The sequence below is a fragment of the Nestor notabilis genome, unplaced genomic scaffold (assembly GCF_000696875.1).
Source record: "Nestor notabilis isolate BGI_N333 unplaced genomic scaffold, ASM69687v1 scaffold7332, whole genome shotgun sequence".
Classification (NCBI taxonomy): domain Eukaryota; kingdom Metazoa; phylum Chordata; class Aves; order Psittaciformes; family Psittacidae; genus Nestor; species Nestor notabilis.
The window spans coordinates 26,065-46,563 of record NW_009919587.1 but is presented as its reverse complement, the minus strand read 5'-3'; the positions used below and the strand labels follow the sequence as shown (position 1 = coordinate 46,563).

Sequence of the window (20,499 nt, the reverse complement as noted above, 5' to 3'; positions counted from 1 at the left end):
CATTTATGACATTTATATCCCTTTCTTCTGTATGTTACACTGGTCATGTCTCACGTTAGGTTTTGTAGCCTGGTGGAGATGCAGGAGAGAATTTTGCCCTGTTCTGTAACTTCAGTATCTCCTTGTCCACTTTCCCATCAATGAGCATGTAATAAGTCTGTGACAATATCTTGGTCCACATGTGGAAATGAAAGGAACTCACTGTTCTGCAGAGAAACAGAGCTGAATAGGCTCATGAAGTTATTGAATAAGCTGATTTTGAGGTTTTTTTAAAGACTCAATGTCTATACAGAAGCAAAAGTGCTGGTAAAATGTTTCATATAATGCCATGCAGAGTAGAACACTCAATTTTCCTATGAAGGCATCCATTTCTCTTAGCAGCTTCCTCTAGTATAGTTCAGGTATAGAAGGCCTTTTGCTGTGAGAGATGAGTGGAAAGAACAATTAAAAAAAACAGTAAAGGGAAGACAGGTAAGAGGAAGAAATATAATGGCAAATTCTCACTAGTGCCTTCATGAGTCTGAAACGTCATGTCCCATTGCCTGTAGGCAGCTTTGAATGCCTACACACTGCACATGCTGGGTTTCTTTCAGCTGGAGACTCATGGTTTTAAGTATGTGATTCAGACAGAACAGCACCATCTTCTTAAGCTGGAGTAGTGGTTCCAGCCCTTGGCCAGCTTCTTCACTCCAAAAAGAAACCATCTAAATGATACTGTATGTATTCCTTCCTTCAAATGCAGCCCTTTATAAATGTAAAAAGAACAAAATAAGTAATAGAAGTAGTAACTATGTTGCTAGAATTGGTATAGGAACTTCATCTAGGCGATAAGTGAACTGTGTGGTGTATAAAACAAGCAAGCCTGGAGAAGAGAAGGCATAAGTATATAAGGGACACCTTATAGCAACCTTCCAGTACCTAAAAGGGGCCTACCAGAAATCTGGAAATGGACTTTTTATAAGGGTCTGTAGTGATAGAACAAGGGGGAATGGCTTTAAACTGAAAGAGAGGAGATTTAGATTAGACATTATGAAGTTCTTCGCTATGGGGGTGGTGAGGCAGTGACACAGGTTGCCCAGAGAAGCTGTGGATGCCCCATCCCTGGCAGTGTTCAAGGCCAGGTTGGATGGGGCTTGGAGCTACCTGGTCTGGTGGAAGGATAGCCATAAGCTTGTTGTGCTAAAAGGTAAATAAAAGGGTTTGGTAAAAATCTTGTCCTAAATAAATTTTCTAAATTTCTGAGAGAAAAGGCAAGAGAGAAACATCATATAAATTCCTTGCTAATGGAAGATGGCATTGTATTCTTTTTAGAGTAGTGCAATCAACATAGAGGAAGAGAGAGACCTCCTGGGTCTAGTCCTCTGCTGATGCAGTTAATCACCTTCATTTAATCCTATTCGGATATGTATTAAACTCCACATTCAAACATGGTATGAACTGCTGTTGCTAATGATGGGACCAGTATAAGGTGGTAAACTGCATAAATGGATAGCCAGTTGTCATAATTCCACGAAAAATGTTGGACAGTGGAGAGGAAAGAGAAAAGAAATATAATTAACCTGCCAACAAGGAAAAGGCATTACTCCTAATGAATTTTCTACAGAAAAAAAAAATCCAAATATCTCAGAAAGCAGCATAAAGTACATAGGATAATTCAGGCTGGGAGGAACCTCAAGAGGCTCAAAGCAAGGTCAGCTCTGAGGTCAGACAAGGCTTCTCAGAGCTTTGCCCAGTTAGGTGTTGCAAACCTGAGATGGAGACTGCATGAACTCCCACCCAACCTGCTGCACTGCTTGGCTGTCCTCATAGGAAAAAAAAAGTTGGAGGTGAGCAATAAAACAGAGATCTCAGCAGCAGCTGAGAGGACAGCAGCTTGTTTGGATTTAAGGCATAGTTTCTGTTGCTTCATTGCTGTTTAGTTAAAATCATCTAGTTAAAGTGCCTCAGTAATTTCACATTTGTTTTGCCAGTTCTAGACTCTCAGTCCTTTAAACTCAAGACTGAAGAGACCAGATGTCCATATGGGGCTTTTATACTTGAGTTCTGGTTAAGCACATATTTTGTGAAATAATATTTTGTCTCCCTAGGAGGGATTACTAACTTATTTTAATTATATTGAATAATACGTGCATTCTCCATGAGGAATATTATTGCTGTCACAGATGAGAGAACATTTTCACATCTGCACTGCCTCTCTTTGAAAGAAGCAGTTAATGCCATGAATTTTCTCTTACTGGGGAAGCAGTTGCCAGAATTAAATTTGAAGGTATTGAATGTGGGAGATTTTACATATATTTCTATATACTCTCTCACTTTTATTCAAATCCAGAGTTAACTATTGCAGCAAAGCAAAATGCTCCAGGGATGAGGTAAGATTGGTTTATGGGCCATCATGAAGCACAGTTGAAGGGTTTTGTGGAAAAATTTTATTTTCAGCTTTCCCCGTTACCTTCTTTTGCATCTAACCTTAAGGGAAAAAATGGCCCATTATAATTTCTTTCCATGACGAAGCTGGGGAATTCTTTAAAACTGAGAGACTTACTGTAAAGGTCATCTAGTCCAGCACTGCCAGTCTAGATTTATTCCTTACTACATATGATATAATGCTTTGAAAGTGTAATTTTACGTTGTCAAGAGATGTAGATCTGTAGACTAATAAATCTCCCAGCTCAGACCATTTCCTAATTTCCTTTCACATCCCCATTCTGTCTTTTTTTCTGTTATCCATTTCAGTTAATCATTCCAGGTTCTATCCTGCTTTTATTACCTGATAGAGGATTTCTGCCTTTGTAGGTATTAACATTGTACACCAGTAAGATACATTACCTGTAGCTGGTACAATCACAATAGCACGTTTGAGAGATCTGTTGTTTTGGGGTTTTTTACTGTAGAATACATGATTTAGTTCCCCAGTTATTCCCCTTTGATAAAGAAGAGATTAAGCACAGCGTATTGTAGCAGAGAAGTGTATGTCAGACATTGTACAGAGAGGATTCAGCATGAGTTATCAGTGCAATATGATGGGGAGTGTCACGTCTATGAGAACTTAGACCTAGTTGCTGACTTCTCACCTGGCTCCTCTCTGTACTCCTTTCTGCACAAGGAAAAGGCAGGTGTCGGACTATGAAAGCAGTGAACCAAGGATACTGGCTGGCATGTGTCGTGAAATCTGGCCTTCTGAAAAACTTGTACTAAGTGGTAAAAATAATGTTGGAATTAAGGGAGCGCAAAAGTGCCATTTTATCAAAATGCTTTGACAAGCAGCACAATTGTTTCTGAACAAATGACTTTTACAAAGTGGCGGTTTTGACTCTGCAGGAGTCCCTGCCCCGTTCCTTTTCCCCATTTACACGGTGGTGGCCCCTTGAGCCTATTGCTGACACATAATGTGAGAGATTGTATGGCTGCACCTGGGTGGAAAATGGCTCTTTGCAGCAGTGCAGCTCCTGAACAGAAGCTGTTTTATTAGGTGTTTCTGTTTTGCTGGAAAGAAGTGCTTGTTGCTTAGCGCCTGATGTCTGAGTCAGCCAATCCATCTCTGCTACTCTGCTGTAGAGGAAAAAACTGTCATATTTTTCATAGAGAGATAACTGCTTTTTGTCCATTCCTCAGGTATATCCCTTTGCTTTCAGATTAACCCAAGCAGATAATATTTCTAACACTACAGAATTCTGACTTTAGAATGAAGCATAAAACTAATTTTGTAAGGTGATTTGTATCCATAAAGCCACCATAGCCAGCACAGAATTAAAAGACCTAATGTTATCTTTCCCCATCTTCTGAGAATTGCTGTTTCATCCTATGCTTAGAGGCCATTTTACTGAATTCCAGCAAGTAATGTGAGTTTTATCCTGGAATGAACTGTTCTTTTTCTATCTTAATTCATAGGTGCAATTGAAGTGTTTGGTATGAATTTTAACAGAATGTATAATGGCTGAGGTACAAATGTTCGTTCCCTCATTTCCTCATGGAAACTTCTCCTCTGCTCAAAGTCAAAATGAGTTTTCTGTTTATTTCACTGAAATAATACTATGACCAAGTGCTAACAGAGAATAGCTTGCAAAAGTACATCTTCCTTATGCAAAAATCTGTTTTCTCAGTTCTGCTGTCATTTATTACAGAGCACCTACATCTCCTGCATTTTTCTCTGTCACACAGTCAGGCTGAGCAATACAAAAGAGATCATGCCGAGAGACACAGTCAGCAGTGTTGCTAACTGTTCCTATAGAAGGACCTGTGTATGTACTCTTTTCATTATAAGCAAGCATGTAGGTGTTGTAGGGGGGGAAAGGGACCTTTATTTAAACTAATGATTTTTCATCTAAAAAGGCCATGGGCCTGTTGCAAGATTTTGTTAATGCCCTGAGGTTGACTTCTGTGGCATTTTACAGTAGTTTTCTCCTCAGAAGGTTCAGGATCAGCTGCATGCTGTGCCAATGACCACTTCTCTAATCTAACATAGATGGCCTGCAGAATGTTTCTTAAAACTGCTTGGATAGTCTTTTTATTTTACTGTGTATATAAACATACAGAGGAAAACCTGCATTTCCTGTGAATAAGATAGAAATTTCTAAGCAAAACCAGATGTTACCTGGAGGAAATTGTGTCATTTCAAAGAGGTTTGTTTGATGGACTGAGATCTGCTGGAGGAGCAATAGCAGGGAACTAGTAATCCACAAAACTTCTGGATGACTAGTTTCAGTAATACTTTGTGAAAAGACAAAAGGCAATGAACATAAATTGAAATGCAGGAAATTCCATGTAAACATAAGAAAAAAATACTTTTACTGTGAAAATGGTTTAACTGGAGCAGATTGCCCATGCAGTTTGTGGAGTCTTCATCTTTGGAAATACTAAAAACCCAACTGGACTCAGCCCTGAACAACCTGCTCCAGCTGCCCCTGCTTTGAGCATAAGGGCTGGATAAGACAGTCTCCAGAGGTACCTTCCTGCCTCAGCCATTTTGTGGTTCTCTGGCTGGTCCAATCGCTTCAGTAAGAGATGAAAATGGGAATTGCTCTGGTGTAGAAATCAAAATAAAGGGTAAAATACTATTCTGTAATATATGACAGCTAAGTTTCTTTTTCCCTCTTAAATAGATGAAATATACACAGTGATGAAACATGTGATGTGTCTTGGACTTTTCCCGTTAAGGAATATATACAGTTTTTAAGCCCTCCCTTTCTCTCTTAGATGACTTACTGTCAATAAAAACAGTGTGGGAGGTGCCAAAATTACATGTTTCAGAGTAGATGTAGAGCAGAAGAATGATCTCAGAATAAATTATTCTAATGAACAGCACTTGTCTAGTTTAACTTTTTATCCTCATTTGCTTTAGGCAGCTATGACAGTGCTGCAGTCCTTGTTCTGTCAGTTGAAAAGACAGTGGGGGAGTATGAGAAGTCTCATTTAAATTTGGTATTGTCCAGTTTTACTGCTTTGGTGTTTCAATTAAAAAGTCATGTGGCTTAATGGCTAATAATGAAAATCTTCCCCTGGTGGTGGAAGGCAGGACCATTTGTATATTATTTTCTCAACATGGCCTGAACACTTATTTTTCTAAGTTTTGTGTGTATTATCCTAACAGCTTTGCACAAACAATTTGTACTAGCTTGTGCAACTGCAAATTTGCAGCCAGCTAATGCAGCATTTTGCACAGACCCTCCCCCCCAGATTACAAGAAGAAGTTTAGGTCTGGGAGAATGAATAAGAATCTCTGAGTAGAAAAGCTGTGCTTGCTGTCACATTTCAGACAACCATAGTTCTGTCCTTAGCTAGCATATTCTCCCTGGATAAGCAGCTATAGGAGCAGCTGTATGAAAAGATTAGACATCTTTGATATTATCAGCCCTTGTAGACTATGTAATAAGGACAACATCCTGCACGGGTAATGTAGTAATTGCCTCCAATGGAGGCAGCTAGAAAGTTTGCAGCTTCAAGGTCTCAGGCCACATTTTTTACAGTAAAAAGCTTTTAGCATATTCATCTTAAGACACATACTGGCTTTTTGTCCTGTGGTCACTAACAAAATGCATGCATTTGGAATTCATGGTCAGAGCTCCAAAAATACAGGAACCCAGTTAGAGCTGTGACCATGCATGGTAGATGTTATAGCCATCTATCTATAGATAGATCTATATATCTATACTAGATTTATATAGATCTAGTAATTTCTAGAAGCCTTTCATGAAGCTACTGTGGGGAAGGAGAGAAGGAATAGGAACAGGGCCTTTGGTTGTCAGGTAAATGTAGAAAATTATCTCACCTGAAATGGACTTTTTGGCTGCTACCAAGGAAACTATTGCTTTGCCAAATTTTGCAAATACAGATTCATTTGGCCTTAATGTCTTTTTGCAGCTCTGAAAAATCAAGATTAAGTGAGGAGGAGGAATAGTGTAGGATAACATATCAAGCCATAAATTTTGGTATCTGCTCTGGCAATGACTGTTAATATATCTGTGCCTCTCTCGATCCATTTGACAGAACCAGTGATTCATGTTTCTCTCTGACATACCTGCCATTTAAAAGAGAAATATGCACAGGATATTTAGTATAATGACTCTGCCTTGCTTGTTGACATTATTTTGTTTGTACTACAAAAGCTCATTTTTGAAAGTCTGTACATACATAATGTTCATACTGTGTATTAGTATTACATGTTTTAGGCTAGAACTTAGTGATTACCCAGGTCTGGTATTTTTATTATAGAGTGTGCTCAAGAGCAGAGAATGCTGTGCAGGGAGAGCAGAAGTATCTGTTACCAATGTACCAAAAGATCAAGACTTGATTCAATAAATTTTGCTTCTGGGAGGCAAGACTGAAGATTTCAGGGCATTTTTAATCAACTGTGGCATCATTTGTCTGTAAATCACTTTTCCTTCCAACTCACCATGCATTTATGAATTACTCACATATGATGACTGTTTTGTCATCAGCCTGTGGCTTTAGCGTAGGAAATATTTCTAGATCTGCTTTCATAAATTTTCTGCGGTGCTTTTGTATTAGATTGTCTCTCACATAGACCATCCCATTTACTGTATTTGCATTTTACCTCTCCAGACAGAAGCCCTGCTTTTGCAAGGGTTATGTAAACTGGAGCTCTTGCAGCATATTAAAAATACTATATGCACAACTGTAATGCCACTTAGGCACTAGATTTTGGGCAACTAAATGCTTGTAGCCACAGATAAATCAGAGAACACTGGATGTATGAGAAGTTCAAAATCCAGAAGTAAATAAAAAATGAACAATTATTCAGCAAAATGTAAGAAGAAAAGAGAATAGAGTAGGATTTAGAATAATCTTAGTGTTTTGATTACAGGAACAGGAGTATTTCCTAAAACACCCTGCGTGACCTGACAAGTTGAATAAGCAAAGCATGAGATTTTTTGCAGATACGTTTTCTGCTAGCAGTCTCTGAACCCCAGTCAACAAGAACTATTCAAACAAGGCAGTGAAGTCTTTGCCTTCCTAAATAATATCATAACGTAGAGCACAGTCTTTCCTTACCCCACATTTTAGTGGGTTCCCTTTTGAGTGTAATTTCACCCATAGATGCTTCATTTGATCCTTAGCCCTCATGAATCATAACAGAGCATCAGATCATACCTTGTCTCTTCTCTCCTACGCCAATAAAGTCCCGTGTGGCCTAGCTTCAGCTCTTGCTCCGAAAGCTGCCTTGCAGATGGTCTGTGCGGACTCAGACAGCTTTAAGACCTAGCTGACTATGAACAGTAATCCTTTTGCTTATTTTGAGGGCTAAACACAGTAACAGGTCAATACCTGCTCTTGCTGTAAACAAACCAATTGTCTGTTGTGAATGAAATTCTGCTGATGGTTGGCAGGAGTTTTCAAACTCTCTGAGCTGTCAGAGGTCATCTCTCATCATACCTTTGTAACATAGACTTTGAAAACTATATTTTCCACAAATATCCATGAAAATTATTAATACTCTCTCTCATTCGCTCTTAATGGAGACTAAATGAGATGTTAAACAAAGAAGGTTCTGGCAACATCCTCTGTCGGGAGTACCCTTAAGCATGAGTTGTTATACTGATGGGTAGTGTGACAATGTAATATAAATAGCTTTGAGGTTTTTTTCCCCTTTTCACTCTTTTAGCTCTGAAATTTTGAGTCTCAACCCACCAAATACAGAGAAACATGTATATGTGATGTATCAAAACTATGAAAACAGAACATTGCCAGCGTTCTCAAAGAATTGACTGTGAGAGATCAGTCAAATAATTGGCAGCACCAGCTTTCATTTTTTCTAGATACTGGCTTTTCCACCTGCAGCAGAAAGTTCCAGTAATCACAAATGTTACAAGCTACTCTGCTGAAACCAGGGGAAGTTATCTTACAGTGACAGAGGGGAACTGTCTGACTGTAAATAGTTCCTTTGTGTCTAAACTTGTGGCTTGAGAAAAATTGGATTTGACTTGAGCTCTCAAAAAACCTATAAAGATACCTGTCATTTTCTTTCCCAATCATACGGAGCTGAAATTCAGGTAAAAGAATTGGAGATTATTATTTCCATAACCTGGTTCTCTCTTCCAGGTGTCTGAAAATGAGCAAGTGCAAAATCTTTGAAGAAAAGTGAAGAAACAAATAAGAACTTGAAAGAGGATTTTAGGAGCTGTCAAATTTAGTACTAATTGCTATGGCCAATTCAGATCTTCAGAGAAGCTTCAGTTATGGTCTTTTATTTTGGTAGACCTACAAATGCTGTCACCGTAAAGGGGTTGAAGTAAATATTAGAATATATCTATTTTTTTGGATATGGATGTCGTGTTCTGTTGTTCACACATGGAATTTATATTAGAGCTTGGAGAAGCTCTTATACAGGAATAGTTTGGCCCCAAAACTTTAGACTTCCTCCTCAGCCTCTTGAAGTTTGGCAAAACAACCAGTTGACCCGAGTCAGTTGTTCTGATAACCAGTCTGCTTGGCTTCTACTTTTATTTGAGGTATCAACTGGAATAGAAATTTTCTAACTTGCATCATAACATGAGTATTCATCTCTCCTGATAGCAGTTTCACTCCAGTTTGATATTAGTATTGGAAGATCAGTTTATTAACTTACTTTATTTGGCATGAAACAAATTAATTAAAACTTAAATTATTTAACACTTTCATCTAAATACATTCTTCCAAATAGAAAGCTATCAAATTGGTACTAAGTAGTTCATAATAAATACTCACCTTTTCAGGCTTCTGAATGTTAATGATTAACTTTCAGCAGTGCTTCCCTTCTGAGCAAATATGCAGAAGGTGTGGTACTAACCAAGAATGAATACTTTATCTCAAGAGCTGGAAGCAGACAGAAACCTGCATAGCTGATGGTCTAATGTCTTGAAAATTTTGTGTTATACGTACAAAGATGCTGATGAATGACTGTGTGTATGCATATATTGTAGATTATACCATCTATATGTGATTATTTTCTTGCTAAAGGAACAAATACATTTGTAGGTCATTGGTGACCTCCTTTGTTAGTGTGAGCCTCCACCTGGAATTTTTCTACCTGGAAGTTTGTAACTGTATTACTGTGCTATAATCCTAAATGCATGGAAAAGCATACCCTAGGGCAGAATGTTATTTACATCTGTGCAGCCTTCTGATGAGCTTTCAGAACTCTGTCAATCATTTTGAAGAATGTTAAAGTAAATACAGCTCACAAGCAAGTTTGGTGATGAACAGTTGTAAGAAGAGAGGAACTGTTATGGCTCTTCCATGCACAATGAAATCTCCATTGACTAATGGGATGCGTAGCTAAGCCATCAAAAAGGTAGGGCTAGCATCTTTGTTAAAGAAAAATAGAAAAACAAACAACAAAACACAGAAACATAGCAAAAATCCTTTTAATAAATGATGGTTTGTTCCTCTTTTGTTCCTTTTGTTACTCTTGAAATACAGGTGCTTCGGAGGCTGCTGATAGCAAGGCAGACATACATATACACCTAAAATGTTTATTTGATATTCTGATTAGATGTGCATTTGTCAGAGGGTTTAGTTTAAGTATATTATTAAATACAACAAGCTCAAACATCACATATTACGGGAAAAAATTATTGCATTCAATAAACCCGAGGCTCAGAGTATTCAAGGGATTTTTGATATATGTTAAACATCAAGTGATGCTTTGCTTCTGGATAAGGGAAAGTTTTGCTAATTGTATTTTGGGTGACTAGAAAGCATATAATTCAGAATATGCTTAAACAGTTTCAAATTCTTTTCAGGAGTGACAATTTCCATTTGGCTTAAGGTATTCATCCATTTCATCTTTTCAGTAGCCGTCTTGTTTCCTTTATTTGTTATTTTGAGTTACTAACAGCTTATCTTTAATATAGAATGCTATTTTCTATTTAGTTTCATGCTTGCTCTTGGGTTTAGTAGGAGAGATTAATTCTTAGAAACTGGGACGAGATGGATGTGAAAGCAGTTACTCAAAGTTCAGGATGTATCAGAATCAAAATGTAGTGAACATAACGTTGAATGATTAAACATTATCTTGCAGCAAACTTGCTTTAGTACAACTAAATTTCTGGCTTTGGTCTGAATCCATATTTTTAGGGTTCCTGGCATTAGAAAAAAAATTATTTGTATTATTTCCATATTTGCCACATCACAGAATTAAGCTGTAAAATGGGAAGCATGGTGGCCAACATTAGGACAGGTCACTTAAAGAAGTTGTGGAATCTCCTTCTTTGAAGGTAGTTGGATCCAGGCTGGAGACGACCCTGAAGAACATGATCCAGCATTGGCTTCAAAGCAAGCCTTGCTCTGAGCAGGAGGAAGGACATGACCTCATTCATCATTCTGTGTTTCTAAACAGCACTGAGAAAATGGCTAAACATCTAATAACTTGGAAGAGTCTGCAGATTGTATCCAGTGATTTCCTAAAAAAAGGCAACAGAAGGAGCACTTTTAGATTTCTTTCTCACTTTGTTGGTTTTTTTTTTTTTTATTACATACTATATATTACATGTTTTACACGTACATTTTCCAGGTTAAAAAAACCCAACCAAACAACAAAAACCTGGTGCTGTTGTTGCAAAGGGCAAACCAACTTGAATCCTGAAGTCTGTGTAATCTATAAAGTGTTAGCTAAAATCACTGAAGGTGGTTGAATAGTTCCCAGGAACTTCACTCAGTTGTAGATTTTGTCCTTAATTACAGTTTAATTTAATGAGCTCATTTAGAAAAGTAACTGAATTTTATAAAACCTTTCTATTTTGCAATATGACATTATGTATGGAAAAATGGCTAGACGTCTAAATTACATGCTGTCTTCCTATAAAAAACTGATACCCCTTCATTACCCTTTCTTCCCAAAAACTGATCAGAAGTTGAGAGGTGCAAACTCACGTTTGCAGGTTCAATTTACAGTCGAAACATTTAAAAAGCAGGCTTTTAATATTGTTCTAATCTGCTTTCATAATCACTTATAAGAAAACCAAGCAAAGATTTTCCTTTTCTGTTTTGGCACTGTGAAAACATTGGTACTGAAAAGTCAAGCAGCAGAAAGAAGTTGTCTGGGTTGTGAACTGAGAAGTGCTAAAGCTTTGGGTTTGTATGGGTGTGTGTGTTTTTTCAACCACTTTAGATTACGTAAGATTTTCAAAGTATCTAAGAGAGAGTTATTTACACACTTCCACCCAGTCATTCTGATTCCTGGGCCATAAAGATCTCTCTTAGCCCTACGCAGGTTGAAATATTTCATGTGACTTAAGTTGGGATGCAGTTGCTGTCTCGGCTTGCTGAGAGCTGGTGCTGGTTGAATTGATACTAGCAGCAGAATTAAAATGACCAGAGCCAGGGAATGAGAACAAATGGGCTTCTTTTTTGTTCCCAGTGCAGGCCTATTTTGACCATCTGAGGTGGTAATACAGGTGAATAGCTTTCTTTAGATATCGTCTACAAGGGATCAGCACATCTTCCAAGTCAGTTAATTTTTGTATATTACAATTATTGTGGTATTGCTGGTAATTTATCCCCATGGACATGTCAGTATTTGCTGCTTGAGAATGTCACAGATGTGAGGCAAGACATGCCTTGGAAGCTGAGCCTCAGCCTCCTGTGTGTAAGCTCAGGTCTCTGGGAAGCAGGGAGGAGAAAATTAAAAGCAGTTTTTGAATTGAAAAGGGAGCCTTGCAAGCTCCTTGTAAGCAAGGGGTAAGGGTTTGTCTTATCTGCAAGGTGCAGGATTTGGGATCACAGGGCTGTCAGTGCTTTTGCTTAGATTCATTTTTATCAAATGGTACAAAAGCTTTGGGTTTTTTTATTGCTTCATGGTAAGCTGAAATAAGAGGCTGTAACCACACTCACATGTGGCCTTTTCTTAGTTTTAGCATTCTCAAATACATTTGTCTATAGAAAACTAAAATTTAAAACTAAAATAATGTCTTTAAATTTTGGAGTGATTAATTACAGGATTATTTTTTAATTCACTAGGGTGATGGTGATTATCTGAGTCAAAGTTTTTTACCAGAAATGACCATGGAATACGTTAATATGTATTGCCATTTTTAATAAGCTAGAATCTTAAGTAAAGGAATAATTTCTATCCTGTCTCATTGCCAAGGCAATGGGTTGGTTCGTGGGAGTGGATCAATTGGAGAGAAATACTTCCAGTCAAAACCTGGTCAAAAGGAAAGTGGTTTCTATTTCAGAATATTCATTTGGGAGACTTTTTCATTGTTGTGATTTAGCAGAATTTTATTGATATCTTTAAAAATATTAGGCCTGTTTCTGAGCAAGCTGTCTGATGTTCTAAAGACCATCACATAAATGCCTTCACACCTGCACGAGGCAGTGTTAATTTGCGTATTTGCATGTATATGTCAAGAAGACCTTAATGAGATGCTGTTTAGAAATGCACAAGCAGTGTAGCTTCACTATCACACTAACCAAAGGGAGATATTCCTTCCTCATTAGCAGAACCTTCACTTGTTGGCAAAGTAATTTGTGGTCTATTTTAAGAAGTTTCACTGTGTGCTTTTGCTTTACAACCTTATGAGCAGATGAACTAAAATTACCTTTTTTTCTGAGACCTAGAAGTCTGTTGGCTAATGTTACCTGGTGATGACTTAGCGCTTGCAATATTATACTTCTTTTATGATAAGTATGCAGTTGAATATAACCACTCTATTTTCACTTTTTCCATTTTGATTTTTTTTTTTTTTAGACATTTCAGCAGTCTTCTCTACAGCAGAAAAGTAAAAAGAAGAACAAAGGTAAAAATTAAATTTGTTTTCATGTTTTGGTAGGAAGGGAATTGCCAACATTAATGTTTATGGTATTGCGGTATCTGAGCAACTAGAACTTTTTAGCTCAAATTCAACATTTAGTCACTTGATCACGTTAAGAAGGTGTTAGTCTATTACTGGTAGTTTCCTCATGTTCCTGTACATGCATATATCTGCTGTTGTCTTTTTCTTTTTTTTTTTTTTTTTGAATACTTAGCCTCTGGCATCTTTGGTGCCAGGGCTTTTTTTTCCACTTGTGTGTATGTAATGCGTTACCTCAGTCCTTGCTCATTACCTAAGCTGTCAGGTAATTTGTATCGTAGTAAATTGTCCTCTTTTGATTTAGAAGTACAAAGGCCTTATGAACAGTTTAGTTGCAAAGACAGTGACAAAGAGAGGGTTTTGAATACCCGTGAAGTACTTGCATAGTTGTATTTGACAGCCAAGTGTGAAAGTACATGAATTTATAGATTGTGTGCTTTAATCTGATGTGAAATATTAATTTTTTGAAAATTAAAAATAACCATTGTTATTTCAAATATCTTGCCTTACTTTTCTCTATAATATCTTATTTTTCTATGTTGCTTTTTTTCTTTTTCGTCTTATCCATAGAATATGCTTGTGAGGTGCTGAACATGGTTTGTTTTGATTTGTTTTGATTTTTAACTTATGGTGCCTTACATAGACTTTGGGGTTGAAATAGAATGTTTGTAAAATCTATTTATGGCAAATTGAGATTAAAATTTTTAATTAATTTTCTTAAATACTTTCTGGCTAGCTGTCTTGTTGATTTAGTGGGCAAATCAAATGCTTTCACATGACCTCATCATTTTCAGCTCCTATTCCCGGTAAAAGCAAAAGAAGGATCTCGTGTAAAGATCTTGGGCGAGGGGACTGTGAAGGCTGGCTTTGGAAAAAGAAAGATGCCAAGAGTTATTTCTCCCAGAAATGGAAAAAATACTGGTTTGTCCTGAAGGATACATCTCTATATTGGTATATCAATGAAGAAGTAAGCATCTATGCTCATTATCTCAACAAATACCCTGTGTAGTGCTGCTGTTATGATTGAGTGGGAAGCCAGTGCTTTGAGTGCTTATGTATGTGAATAATTTTATTCACCCAAATAATCATACTGAATTTAATATTAACTGACTGACTAAATTACCGTGAAGGTCTGGAGATATTTGGTTCTTCAAATTCAGTATGTACTACAAGGAGAAATAACACACTTTCCTGTGCCCTGTTCTCACCATCTTAAAATGAATCTGTCTTCAAACCCTTGAAAGGGAAAATGTAGTAATGTAGTTGTTTAATCCTGTCATTCAAGCTTAGTCATGGGAGTGTAAACTTTAATGATGTATTGCCTGGTATCCCTTGTTTATCTGTGCTATTGAAATCACCAAAACCTCTGGCAGTTAAGGAAGATGCTTTTTTTTCAGTTGTGTTCTACTTCTTTTTAGTTCTTGATAAGCTTTCAGTGCTCATATATGCTGAAGTTAGGAGTGCTGGAGCAGCCCAACTGAACTGTGTGCAGCTTTGATTGTGCAATATGTTCTGCATTAATGCATGTTTATTTATATCAGGTTTAGCAAAAAAACTTTTTGCCAATGAGTTAGGAAATGTTAATTTTAAACTCAATTAGTCTCATTAGAAAATATGCTGAGATAAAATCATTGCCAATGTGTGGAGGCACTCAGTCCTGGACTTGTTCTTTCAATCACTACAAGAATTTGTGCATACCCTTTGTAAAATATTGTGAAACACAGCTTTTCCCTGAAAGCTGTCATTTACAGAAAGCAAGTCATTCTATGAACAGTTACCAAAGCCTGTTTTGCTACAAAGTCATCCCATCTGTGTTTTGATCCCAGCTTCAGAGCAGTTAGGGTAACTCCCTCCTCTCCATCCTCTCTCTTCAAGGTCTATTATGAGGTGTTCATCAGGGCAGTAATTCATATTTACAGCTACAGTGAGTGGTCACCAAACATGGCCAAGGAGTGTGTGGAACTACTAAGTTGTGTCTTACTTTCCCATGGAGAGGGCAATGGACTGAGCGCCTGTGTCTCCCCTTTGTCCCAAGTTTCCCTGAGACTTGCTGAGATTTGGTTATTTTTGAGACCTCAGCTCCATCATCAAAATGCTGCAATCACCAATAGATTCACAAGCTGATGAGGGGAGCATCAGTGGCAGATGGACAGTCAAGTAAACAGTGCTCGTACGAAAATTTTGTTTCCTTAGGCAACCATGCAAAAAAGAAATGGCAAGATTATTCTAAACAGTGTCCTTTCAATTTTAAAATGCCTGCTAATGCAGAACCTGTCACAACCTTATACCTTCCAGAGGTACAGTTCCAGTTTTACATGCTGATTTATGTCTTCTATTTATTTATTTTTAAGAATAGTCATAAGGACTGCATAAATAACTGTGGAGATTCTGAGAAAAATATGTAATTCTGTGGAATTCATTAACATGACATTTGTGTATGTTAAGCTTCACTTTCATGATCCTGTATTAATTTCTCATGCAAAGTTATGAGCAGTTAAATAAGAGAGTCTGTGTTACTGATGTACTAGTGGCTTAAAATAAATAATGCTTTCGAATTGTGAAAAGTCAAGGGAGGCTGAATATATGATAAAATAAACTATATACAAAGCTTTAGAGGAGGGGGAGGAAGGTCAGATGTCTTCTTCCTTAAGTGTTGGAGAAAGATGAAAGTAGCTGAAGAGGTACAATGCCTCTTACATGTGATATCATATAAAGATGGTAAACAGCACACATTGAAATTGCTTTTTTCCCTGTTTCTTACAGTAGGCTGCATTTCTCCTTGCTAATTAGTCCATCTTCCCCCCAAATTAACTAATTACAATAACTAATTGCCTGAATACATTTGGTCATCTTCTGTATTTTCAAATACTGCTTCAGCTGTGAAATTGTTTGAGAAAATTGGGTATTTAAAATTGTATTTCACACCAAGGGATCTCTCTTACTGTTTTGGCAAAAGTCCCGGTGGCTTCTGTAGGCGGTTTGCCAGAGCAGAGCATACATTAGTATTCCTTATGTAAGAAGCAGACAAGTGAAAATATTTTTAAATTTTCAGTGTGGTGGGTTGGGTTTGTTTTTTTTCTGACACCTTAACAACAGTAATATCTAGAACTGTCTTTGCAGGATGAAAAAGCGGAAGGATTCATCAGTCTACCTGAATTTAAAATTGACAGAGCCAGTGAATGCCGCAAGAAATAGTAAGTATGCTCAAAAATAATGCAATTACACAATAGAAAAAGTAGAACAAAGGACAAGGTTTTTCCTTGACTCAGTGACATAATGGACTTTATTACAATGACATTTGGTTGTATCATAAGATAAGTTCATACAAAAGAGGCAAATCCAGTGTGGTTTCTGTGTGCCACCTTTCCTGGAGAAGTTTTTTTTTTGTTTTATCACACTGCTTGTTTAGAGGAAAATTAATTAAGAGCAAGAGGGCTGCTTGGCTACTTCTGTCCATTTATTTTCCTAGTTTTCCTTTACTTTCTGGGGTTTTTTTTCTAGTGGGGGGAGTGTTTGGTGGGGGTTTGTGTGTATATGTGTGATAACTTTAGGCTCAATAAAGACCTTTAAGCATAATAAAATCCAAATAAAAATAATCTAAATAAAAAAGTCTTCAAGTTAATGGCCAAGCATCAATCTTTCATGTAACTCCAAATTATTTAGTGTCATTTGAAAGTTTGCTGAAACAGTGGTGTTAGTCCCAAGGCAGAGGAGAAAAAAGAGAATGACGATTTGCTGTATTTTTTAAAGGTCTTAAATAACTTCTTGCCTACCTGTGTGTTTGCGTCTGTCCAGATTTGAGCCATTGCACAAATCCATTTCTTATTTAGATGCAAAGTCAAGCATATGTAGCAATGTGGCAGCTCTGTACTCCCACAGAGGTATTTTTAGAGTCAGTAGTGTTGAAAACTTCTTGTATTGCCTTTTAATGCCTTTTACCTTTCTTTTAAGTTTACTAAGACTGTTGAATCGCTGATATTTGTACAGAAAAACAATTGTAAAACAGTATAGTTTGTAGTACACACAGTTCTAAAGAAGACACTGACCTTGTATCAGTTGATCTACATATCTCTTCAGGATGAACTGTACTCTTCATGGTAGTCTCCAAGGGCAGAAAATGAAAACTGCATTAAAAAAAAAAATACATATATATATAGAGATATATATATATCAGCTTGGACTGAGTGTCCTGTGTCCTTGGGCTACGTTGCCGAAGTCCTTCATTTTTTCTGTTTTGTTGGGGCAGCAGCATAAAGTCAACTCATTCCTCAGAATTGCACCCTGCTTACATTGGGTTTTTGTGCTCATTTTGATACCTGTCGGATAGTAGAACATAAAACATAGCTATGAAAATCCCTTGCTTTGGTGGCAGATAAAAAAACCCCTCTAATAATCCAGACAAGGGATGCTGCAACAATTTTAAGAAGTCGAGTTCCGGGTCTCAGTAACCTGATAATGTCTTTCTAAACTGAGCAAACGTCCCTGTATGCTTTCACTCGCATAACATTTTGTTATGCTGTAACGCTTTTTGTCTTGATTTCATGTTACCTTCACTAGCAATACCTTTTCTGGATATCAATTTAATATACCTGGTTTCTTAAAAATCTATTTTCATATGTTTACATATATGTACACACAGAGATATATATATTGAAAACTGCAAGCATGATACACATGAAGTACATCATCACCATTTTTCTGATGACACAATGGATTTTGTATATATATAAAGAGATATATAAAATAATTCTCTCTCTAATCCATTGTGTCTCAGAAAAATGGTAATGATGTTCTTCATGTGTCATGTTTGCAGTTTTCCTTATTTTCTTTGGGACTGTTAGCATTTTTTGTTCTTATTTTAAGAGAGACCTTCAGGCTATTATCAAAAATGATTCTTCTGTACTGTAAATTATTAATTACTTTCAGATGCATTTTCTGGATCCTGAAGTACTTCACCATAAATCTTTATCCAACACAGTTAGAAAATACTTTATAGTAATTTATTTCATATTATGTATGAAAGGCAGTAATTCTCTCGGCCCAGTCATGTTGATTATTTTGGTGGAAAGAAAAGATGAGCTGTAATTGCCCGTTGCTTAGAATGACCTCAGGAATACAGTGTTGATTTATAGCAGCCTTTCAGAAGTCAATCAGTGCTTCCCGTTCTTCTATTTGAAACGTAGTGATTACAGCTAAAGGTAATCTGAAGGTCATTGGGATGTGAGAAATCACCAGGACTAAGAGTTTTTCTATTGTATGAAATAAATTGTTCAGTCAGTTTATTGTATCAGATAAATTGTTCAGTCAGTTTTCTGTTCAGGAAAAATTGATACCTATAGGTACATCAGCAAAGTTACCTGATACATGAAATTATGTCCTTAACTGGTTAACTTTATCCAAATACAGTATGCTGCAGGTGATTATTGAACAATATTTATGCACATATGGATGAAGCATCATTTAGAAATACGTAGTCCAAGAGTACTTTACTTGGTGAAATCTGGTACACTCCTAAAAGTTATATGTTTATATATTGTTCGGGTAAATCTAACACCTCAGGAAATTAGAACTCCTCTCATTCCTTGGTGACCACACTATCTTATGGTTTAAAAAACAAGAGTTGTGCTATTCCATTTTTATAACTATGTTTTTCCTCTACAGTGCGTTCAAAGCCTGCCATCCTAAGATCAAAAGTTTTTATTTTGCTGCTGAACATCTAGATGATATGAACAGGTAAGGAAATCTAGCAAAGTTCAAGGAACCATTCCTTAAATGTGACACTTCCTGAAGCTAGTAATTACACAGTGATAATAAATTATGTGCTAATCTAAAAGTTAAGTTTAATAGCTGACAAAATAATTGCAAAGTAGCATTGTTTCTGAATGGCTGCATATGCTAAATATTCAATTCATGCAAAAATTACTGTTTTTTTAAAAAAAAGTTTGAAGATTTTTAGAAACAAGATTCCTACTTTCTAAAAAGAAATGAATACAATATGTGAAACAACATCCAAACACAATTTCAGAATTCCAGGTTTTTACCTTTGATTGTGCAGCACCTACAAAGGTACAATATCTCCAGCTCTGCTTCCTAACATATTCCCAAAGATATGTAATGCTTGATCTGTGGATGCTTCTATTTCTGGTTCTGGCGAGAATGAGAAGATGGAGAAAGATTTAAAGCAGTTACTGATTTCAATTCTGCCAGTCTGGGAAAAGGAGGTAGAGATTACAACAAATTTATTTTGCAGATTCTCTCTATTGCCATGAATTTAGCCCACATGTTGAAGTGAAAATTTGGTCGTACTGAATTTAGTGGAGAAAATTGCAGCAACTCAAAAAGAGCAAGAACTTAAGTCTTAATTCTTAAGTATTGAGTTTGAAACTATTTGAGGCTATTTATTTGTACAATTTTTGCAGCAAACTTATTGAGACTTCAGCACAAAATAGACACAGTTCCGTCTAATTCATTAAAATGGTAAATTAAAAACGTGGTTCTCATTTCTAAAATATAGTCTGTGTCATTTTGTACTTATTTTTGATAGACTCTCATAAATTATCAGGTGGTTCAAAAGAAAAGCCTTGAAAGATCAACTACATTTTGAAAAGGTTTTATAGAAATTATGTTAAATTATTTAGAAGTCAAAACACATGAAATAATCTCATCACAGGAAACTCTTAAAAACAGTTATCAAGGATGGGGTTCTTCTGATATTTAAAATAAAAACTATTTTTTTTTCTTTTTTATAAGTCCTTTGAAACCCATTCGATAATATCCTTACTCCTCCAGTGTACCAGTTACTGTATGGGTGGCTTTTTGCAGGGTTGCTGTTCTGTTGGTTAATGTTAACAGTGCTGTAATCCACATTTGGGGTGTTACTTTGAAGCTCCCATGCAGAGAGAGGAGGAAGTGAAATGGAACAAGTGCTGAAAAAGTTTATTTGCTGCCCCTGACAATGTGCCTCTGTATATTTGTAACATGAATAAGCAATAATTGTGGGTTTTTCTATAATGTAATAGGGATGAAGTGTAACATTGTCTTTACATTCTTAAAATGTAACCTTGTATTTGTTGCTACTGTAAATTGTTTACTTACTTGCAACATAATTATTTATTCAAGTTTGAATTTATTTATTTAAAATCTTTTCTGGTTTTCCTTCATTATCATTTAGTAACAATTACTTGTAAAGGATCAATTCCTTTTTTTTCCA

At 36.5% G+C, this 20,499-nt stretch overlaps 1 protein-coding gene across 1 annotated transcript in view; it reads left to right on the top strand.

Moving 5' to 3' along the window:
• Positions 1-20,499, top strand: part of CNKSR2 (connector enhancer of kinase suppressor of Ras 2) — a gene marked incomplete at both ends in the record, with an annotated part of 61,548 nt that overhangs the window by 26,403 nt on the left and 14,646 nt on the right. Inside the window, 4 exons of the mRNA XM_010010295.1 lie at positions 13,187-13,235; positions 14,084-14,256; positions 16,410-16,483; positions 18,951-19,022. Of these exons, the coding sequence (XP_010008597.1) occupies positions 13,187-13,235; positions 14,084-14,256; positions 16,410-16,483; positions 18,951-19,022 (368 nt within the window). The remainder of the gene's footprint in view (positions 1-13,186; positions 13,236-14,083; positions 14,257-16,409; positions 16,484-18,950; positions 19,023-20,499) is intronic.